Source organism: Amblyomma americanum, chromosome 5, assembly GCF_052857255.1.
Source record: "Amblyomma americanum isolate KBUSLIRL-KWMA chromosome 5, ASM5285725v1, whole genome shotgun sequence".
NCBI lineage: Eukaryota > Metazoa > Arthropoda > Arachnida > Ixodida > Ixodidae > Amblyomma > Amblyomma americanum.
Window position 1 is genome coordinate 127,091,218 of NC_135501.1, and position 8,811 is coordinate 127,100,028.

At 47.7% G+C, this 8,811-nt stretch overlaps 1 protein-coding gene across 2 annotated transcripts in view; it reads right to left on the minus strand.

Moving 5' to 3' along the window:
- The window catches only part of Polr3B (RNA polymerase III subunit RpIII128), a 29,510-nt gene extending 21,019 nt beyond the window's left edge, over positions 1 to 8,491 (minus strand). The window contains exons 1-3 of one of the 2 annotated variants that reach the window (XR_013314889.1): positions 7,718 to 8,491; positions 6,575 to 7,297; positions 3,172 to 4,413 (exon numbers count right to left, since the gene is read on the minus strand). Coding sequence is in view for 1 of the 2 variants with exons in the window: in XM_077665254.1 (XP_077521380.1) it covers positions 3,172 to 4,413; positions 6,575 to 7,297; positions 7,718 to 8,329 (2,577 nt within the window). In the remaining variant the exon portion in view is untranslated. The remainder of the gene's footprint in view (positions 1 to 3,171; positions 4,414 to 6,574; positions 7,298 to 7,717) is intronic. The other variant, XM_077665254.1, reaches the window with a different exon arrangement.
- Positions 8,492 to 8,811: the final 320 nt, after the last annotated feature.

Here is an 8,811-nt window from a genome sequence, read left to right on the forward strand (position 1 = left end):
GAGAAGGTTCCTAGTGGCACGTCAACAGGACCAGATGGTATTCCGATCATGTTGATAAAGCTAGGACCAAAATCCAAGCAAACGTTAATACAGGTAGTGAATAAAATGATAGTGGATGGGAAAGTCCCCGATGAATGGCGATTAGAATGAACATGATTATAAGGGGAAGGGGGACAAAGCTCACGTAAGTAACTACCGTCCAATAACAGTGACATCTGTGGTGTACAGGGTGGTGATGCAGATTATAAAGGACAGATTGCAGGCTTGGGTGGAGAACGAGGGGGTGCTATGGGAACTACAAAATGGGTTCCGGAAACAAAGGAGGTTGGAGGAAAATCTGTTTTCATTGACGCAGTGTATAGAGATTGCTGAAAAGGAACACAGACACCTTTGGCTAGTATTTCTGGATATTAAGGGAGCCTACGACAACGTTATTCAGGAGTATCTGTGGGACATACTGGGCACATTGGATGTGGAAGATGGAGTAATTAATCTTTTAAAAGATATATATAAAGGTACCAGAGTGCTTATAAAATGGGAAAAATGTATCAGAGCCTGTAGAGATACAGCGGGGGCTTAGGCAAGGATGTCCTCTGTCCCCTTTGTTGCTCATGTTGTGCCTGCAAGGTTTGGACACTAAGCTAGAGAGGAGCGAACTAGGCTTCAACCTTTCTTTTTTCAATGGATTAAACAGTCATTACCGGAACTAATATACGCCGCTGATATAGTGCTAATGGCTGACAACAAGGAAGATTTACAGAAGTTGATAGACATATGTGGCACAGAGGGAGATAGATTAGGTTTCAAGTTTAGTAAGGAAAAATCTGCAGTCATGATATGATGAGGTCGGCGAGCGTAGAATACAGGAGTTCACGCTAGGAGTAGTGGATGAGTACAAGTATCTTGGGGTGCGGATAAATAACGGTGCTGAGTATCTGACAGAGCATGAAAAATATGTAATGAATAAAGCTAGTAGGAATGCAGCTGTCATGAAAAATAGGGCACTGGAATTACAATAGGTATGAAGTGGTAAGAGGGATCTGGAAATGGGGGATGGTTCCTAGCCTGACTTTCGGTAATGCGATCCTTTTGCATGAGACCAGATGTTAAAGCAAGGTTAGAAATTAAACAACGTGGCGTAGGGAGGCTAGCTTTGGGAGCACATGGCAATACACCAAATCAGGGGGTACAAGGTGATATGGGATGGGCGTCGATCGAGAGCACAGAAGCTAGCAGTAAGATTGCATTTGAGGAGAAATTGAGATAAATGAGGGAAAAGCAGTGGGCTAGGAAAGTATTCAGATACCTGTATATAAGGAATGTTGATACGAAATGGAGAAAGTGGACGAGAAAATTGACAAGCAAATATCTGGACAGCAGTAGGGGGGCAGATCAGCAATTATCGGTTAAGAAAAAAGTGAAAGAAACAGAGAGAGCGCTGCAGAAAACAGGGAAGCTGACGAAATCATCACTGGGAACATACAGGATTTTTAAGCAGGAAATTGCCAGAGAAAATATCTATGATAATTGTAGGGGAAGCTCTTTGTTGTTTGAGGCCAGGACAGGAGTTTTGCAGACTAAGACATATAGAGTCAGGTACCACGAGATAGACACGTTGTGCGTTGCGTGCGGAGAGGAGGAGGAAACGGCTGAACACTTGATACTTTTCTGTAAAGGGCTTCACCCTACAGTGGAAAGCAGGGGGATGATCTATCCAAGGCATTGGGGTTTAAGGACAGTGAAGGGAAAGTAGATTTTAAAAGGGTAGAAATAACCAAGCGAAGGTTATCTGATTGGTGGCTAAAATCAAGAGAAGAGTAAAATTTCATGTCATGGCTAGGTGGCTTGAGCCACCGCCCGATTTAAAGGGTTCAGCCGTATCCACCCATCCATCCATCCATTCAAAGAATGTAGGGGACACACAAGCTCCGCGTTAAGGGTATGATGCAATAGCCGAATTGTTAAATTCCCATACATGCACATTGTTATTCTCTACTTAACATTCATAGATCCCTGGCAGTTCTCATACACCTCTCATACGGCACTGCCCTGGGATGGCAGGTGCTGCCACGGTGGGCATTGTGCAGCCCAGGCTGTTCCTCCCAAGTGACCAATCACTAATTTAACTGCCACCTGCCACGATGGGCAGGTTGATGACGATGCCGCAACGTCATGTGACCTACGTAGGTGGTTCACCTGGCTCCAAGGTTGTTCTCTGGAGACAGCCTGTCAGAACCGTGCCCGTGATTTTTCGCTGCCAACACCAACACCGACAGCGATGAAACTGAATTTTCTCGTGAACGGGGACCCTAACGCTATCGCGTTAAAGCGTGTTTCATGATTGACAACACTCAATTTCGCCAAAAAATGCGGAACTATTTGGCGATTCTGGCCCAGTTTTCGGAAAATAATATGACGGCTAAAGGGTTAAGCTCCACAAGCAACCTGTGCAATGCTCTCTGTTCCGGTAATGCAACGCCAGCTCAACAGCACAACGCAGTTGCATCAGCTCAGCCTTTTGCTATCCTTACAAGATGCCCCTTGGGGCCAAAGTTAACTCAAGTGCATCTGCCAAACTCCATTTTCACCTCACAAAAACTCTGCACAAAGCATGCCTCGAAGCACTTCATGTTTTACCCTCTTACATGCCTTTTTTTTTTCCGCCTAGATATCAGGCTTGTAAAAAAATGATTTGCTACTTTTCCAGCACAAAATACTAATGGTTGATTTTTTGCAGCGATGTGCCAAATTTCGTACAAAGTGCTATAATTCATCAATATAGCAACATCAAAATGCCGTGACTTATCAAGTTCCCACTTGAACAAAAGTGCAAATAATTTATACATTTCGAAGGAGCACATTATGCCTTAAACTGCAAAAAAAAAAAAAGAAATGAAAAATGCTGTAACTACTGGTGGTGGTAAAACATATCTGCACAAAAATGGTGAACAATGTGCTACCCTGGTCCCTGATTAGCAATATATTATCTACAGTGTTCGCTACATGGCATAAAACGCAGCTTACTTGCAAGGCAAAGGATTGGAAATTCATCTAAAAGAAATAATTCAGTGCTAGGTACAGCCACTCTAAGAAAAAGCCACAGTGAGTTCTGTGTGTACACAGCTATGAACTTAGCGTGTGAAAGGGTTATGACAGGAAAAAAAGACAAACCTCCTTGTGTTCTGGCTGTGCTGGCTGACCAGGCTGCACGACCGTGGAAGACGCAGCAGGAATCCACTTGTTGATAAGCACCTGGCGGTTCTCAACACGAGAGCCTGGACGTGCAATGCCATCTGAGTCGAGGGCTTCGTGCTTCCACACGGGCTTCATGGTCGTACTGTCCACAAGCGGTCCCATGATCTTGTCACTGGTTTGGTTGGTGTACTTCTTGATGATGCACTTCTGGTTCCTGTACACCTGGCAGCGGCCAAAGCCACGGTCGATGGACGATCGGTTCATGACTATGGCATCCTCTATGTCGTACCCGCTGTAGCTGACAACGGCCACGGTCGCATTCTGACCAGCAGGCAACTCCTCAAAGTTGATGAGCTCGATCGTCTTGGTCTTGACCATCGGCCGGTGAGGGTAGACCAGCAGGTAGAGAAGTGAGTCAATCCGGTTCCGCTGGTTGAGACCGATTGTCCCCATTGCTTGCTTCCCCATGGCGCACTGGTAGGTGTTCCGTGGTGACTGGTTATGATGCGGGTATGGGATGATTCCGGCGCAGACTCCGAGCAGACTGTACGCCTCAATCTCAAAGTGTGTCGTCTGCGGAGTGATGTCCTGCTCGCGGAGTGCAATGTGACTGTCGTTTTCCTCGTTGACATCAAGGAACTCGACAACACCCCTACGCACCAAATCATTGAAGAAGAGGAGGCCTCGGGTGAGATCTTCAAGGTGGGCTTTGGTCAGCTTTGGGCGGCCTTTCTCGACAATAATGTAAGGCCGGCACATGCGACCACCGTCAGCTGAGATGTAGACGCAGCGTTGCACGTTGCTGGTGTGCAGGGAGACAAACTCCGAGAGGTAGCCGGAGCGACGCAGGAGACGGAGGGTCTTCAACAAGCGGACGTGGTTTTTGACCACACCCTCTATGTTTCCGTTGAGAAAGACCAGGTACACAGAAGGGTCGGACAGTTCTTCACCGTTCAGCAGCTGCAAATCTTCAACACCGAGGTTCCGCAGTAGCCGCACAATGAACGACTCCTCTATGTCTGTCGTGATGTGGGTCATGAGAGCAAGGTTCTTGACGAGACCGCAGGCTTCGCCTTCTGGAGTGTCGCTCGGGCAGAGCATGCCAAACTGCGACGGCTGTAGAGACCTGGGACCAGAGACCTTCCGGGTTTTCTCGAACTGGCTGTTGACCCTTGTCATCATGCCAAGGGCCGAGATGTAGGACAACCGTGTGAGCACCTGAATAAGAAGACAAATAGTTGTGTGCCCCCTACATGAACACAAGTCTTACCTTGGCACATATTCCTATTACGCAGTTTGCCCCCCGACATCCTTTTTCACAATTCAACTTTCTAAATACAAGAAGCACATGCACTAGAGTCAGTTGCTAAAAAAAAAAGTGAAAAAAAAAGAACCCTTTCACATGGTCCCAACACATAGAGCTCAACAATACTCACTTACTTAACCGATCAGGTAATCACATCGAATTCTTACATTATACCACTTTTTAAAACTGAAGAAACAGTTCTAAAAAAACAGGAGCTGTGTCTTTCGCACAAGTACGAACAGTGATGTTAGGTGCCTAATGCCTTATAGTTCAACACGCCTAGAACAGCAATTACACACATACTTGACTGCATTCTCGCTAATGCCATTTACAATTTAATGGCTTATCCTTAGCTCAATCAACCATGATGTGCTTACTTTCAAGTCTGTTACTCGTACAAAATGCATTGCCATTACATTCAAAATATAGTTCCAATATAGTTACTCAAAGCTTCCAATCAGGCAACCTCTATGATGCATTTTTACCAAAACATCAGGCTAATCTGCTGAGATGCGCCAATTGGTAGCCCGTTCCACTGGAAACAAAGTACAGAAATCGAAGACAACAAATGAAGTAAACAAACGCCCCATCTCTTGTGTTTGATTTGGTGGCGTGATGATTAATTTTAATGACACAAGGGCATCTGTGCCCAAAGAGTACCGTGACACAAGAAGTTTTTCATCTACAAAAGGTGGGGTCGAAGACCCATTTCCAAGCATTTCACCCAAGAGAAGCTGAGCATCAGGCCAGGGGAAAGTTCGTACCTGCTGGAAACAAGATGACACTGGGGATCGAACCAAGCATCTCTGTATACAAGGCGGCTGCTCAAACTTCTTGGTCACCGCTGCAATTTCAGTACTAAATTTCTGCATTTGATTTCAGCGCTCATGTCAATAATAGTGCCCTCAAGCATGGTCCTATCACTGTACTTCTGACTTACCAAGCAAAAGTGACACTGATCTCGGCAAGACGATTTTTATTAGGATATCAACAATAAAGAGGAAGTATCCTAATCTTATGCAGAGCATCAAGCTCAGGCAAACATTTGTGAATTCCTCATGCATTATCATCATGGCATATCGTGACGTTGAATGCAAACACATACCCCAAAAATAACGGCGTTAACTAACCTGACACTACTGAACCTTTAATGTCATTTCCTTCAACCATGGGTTCAAACGTGTGGTTCACTTGTTCAGCTGAACATGTCGGCACTCTTTCTACCTTTCTTGTGCGACCTACAAGCCACAGAGCCACCAAGAATTTTACAGCCTGCCCTTTTAGAAAACTCAATCAAAATGTGGGCAAGAATCGAGGCCGGTTTCTGGATGTTAGCTGACATGGGGCCATCGGTGGGAAAAGCAGATGGCTACTCATAACACCTCGAAGCTTTTCATCATGCACAACGTCTGCGTTTAGAGCAGCACTGGACAGCTTATCTCAATGATGCTGTGGCGCGACTGTCAACAAACTTCCATGTTTTGGACTAACGAAAGCAACAGCTTTTGACAGATGGGTCGTAATAAAAGTTCTGCTGGCCATCGGGCTCTGAAGATCGAACCTCATCTATAATCATGTATTTTTTAACCATTGAGGTTGCCTAGTGGTATGAATATCCGCCTCACTTGCGGGAGGTGCAGAGTTCAATGCCGAATGCCACTGGGTACCACCCAGTTTCCTAAAGTGCGCAATCTCCCCATGCCTAGTGCTTGTCGCGAAACTAACCTTTCCTCTCCCCTCTCGTAAACAGACCATTGATGTGTCGATGCTCTAAGTCCATCTTGTGCAGTAATACCCATTTGAGGCCCTTTTTCTCAAGGTGCCTGTTCAAGCTCACAGAGACAGGATTCAAAGTTTGCGGCTCCTTTCTCAAACTATCCATCCCTGAAAAGCCAAGCATCAGGCCGGGGAATGACTTGTACCAAATTCAAAGCAAAAGCTCTATCTAATGACATACCACTGAAGATTGTAATATTCCCCTATACTTGCCTTGGATTCAAAGACTTTTGGCTTCTTTCATATCAGCCCCAATAAACCCATCGAGCCCCTCATTTCCTTTATCTCTATTCGCACCTGTGTCACTCCAATACGCTCCATCTTGAACCGCTTGACGGTCCAATTTCCAGTTGCAATGGCCACAACCAGTCCATGGGTGATGAGGTCTTGTCGAACGTACTTGACAACATCAAACTGCGTTGCCCGAACCTTTGGAATGTATTTATCAGCCACGAGCTTGAGTTCTGTGTTGAAGCGTTTGAACAAATCTTCAAACAGCAGTGAGAGCAGCGAGCCTGCCAGCTCAAGCCTCTTATTGCCGTAGTAGTCACGGTCGTCAAGCAGTGCCTTGTTGGACTGGGCCTCAATAATCCTCCGCACCATAGTGGCAAGGTAGAAGCACTTCATGCGGAAGTTGAAGCCCTCGACAGGAACGTGGGCCAGTACGGTGGTGGCAAGGATGTCCCTTGCATCGTCCACGGGACTCTTGCGATGGCCACCACCACCTCCCCCAAAGAACATACGCCGGTGCTTGAGCTTGCCCCCAATGAACCGCAAGGCCTGCGTCTGTGTGAACACCTGTGAGCGGTGGCACTCTTCTAACGAGGAAGCAATAGCCGCCTGGACTGCGTCGGAGGTGCCAATCATCTGCACGATTGCCTGGTCACATTCGAGACCCATGGCCTTGAAGATGATAACCACTGGAATGTCCTCGGTGAGGCTGTTGTGCTTGAGGAAGTAGCGGCCGTGCTTGACGCCGACCACTGTGCGACTCTTGCGTTCGTGTGTGGAACTGGTGACCTGCGGAAACGGGAATTGATCGACCACTGTGAATGGCAGTGCTGACAGTTCCTTTTAAAAGGCAGCTTCAACCACAACCCAGCAACTACAAGAGAATTTCTGCAAGCTGAACCACCACAGCGATTATCAAACACGTCAAGTGTAGAATTAGCAAGTACCGTAGTAAGAAGTAGTAAGTACTACTTCGTGAGTGTCGAAGGTTATAGGGGCACAACACGTGGTGGTGCCTTCAGGAATCTCGCTACAGTAGGAAAGGGGGAATAATAAACCTAATGTAAAGATTCAAGCGTGGAGCAAGAAGCACTAAGCAACGTTCTCTGCCGAGTATCCTCCCAACTGCTTCGCTTCGTCGCACACTGTGTGGCGCGCGAGATATTATCAGAACCTCCAAGAACAAGCGGTAGGCAGTTCGTCACTGACCTGGCACATTACTCCGTTCTTGCGGTCCTCCTCGACGATCATGCGGTTCTTGGAGAGCTGCTCCTGCATCAGAATGACGCGCTCGACGCCGTTGACGACGAAGTAGCCTCCGGGGTCGTAGGGGCACTCGTTCAGCTGGGCCATCTCGAAGTGCGTCTTGTTGGCAAGCACGCAGTTTGCGCTGCGCAGCATGATAGGCATGCGGCCGATGGGGAATCCGGAACGCAGCACACGCTCCTGCCCGCGCGTGTACTCGATGTCGACCGTGATGGGCGCAGAATAGGTCATGTCCCGCAGCCGGCACTCGTGCGGCGTCGTGGACCGGCCCACCGTGAAGTCCTCCTCGATGTTGGGCGTACCCACGTGGATGTCTAGGTACTTGAGGTAGAACTGCGGGTCGGCGTCGCTGGTGATACGCTCATTGGCGCGCATGATCTCCTTGATCTCAACGTTTATGAAATGGTTGAAGGAGTCGATGTGGTGCCGCACCAAGCCGTGCATGGTGAGGAAAGCGGGCAGCAGCTTCCACTTCTCTGAGATGTCTTTTATCGGATCGTTGAGCCTGCCGTCGGGTAGGCTCTGGCCGCCTTCCAGCTCGAACGGCCACGCCATTGCTGTTTTTGCAGTGGTACGGCCTACGAGAGGCTTACGCGATCCATCCCTTCGAACACACAATGTGTCACGACCTATGAAACTACACGAGGACCGCGCAGCGAGAGATACGGTCAGCCCGGCGCCCGGCACAACGATGCAGCTGACTGGATCTGTATGGTCTTGACGGCTTGGCTTGAATTGAACAGATTGCATTCGCCTCGTCATGAACTTTTTTGTCAGTTCTGGTTTCATTTTTCCTTACAGTGAGCACTTTGAGCCACTCTCTAGAGGAAGGCGAGGAGAAAACTATTCTTCTCTGCGGTTCTGGGGCATCTTTCAAGATGTTCTCTCCTTGGTTGCATCCCCAGGGGTCTTCTCAGTCGAGCTCGTCTACTTTTAATCAATGGTCGGTTGCCATCAGTTCAGGGCTCCGCTGGCCGCTGCCGTCCGTTGAGCTCACTGTACCTGACCTTGTTGGTCTTCATTTTGGGACCATGTCT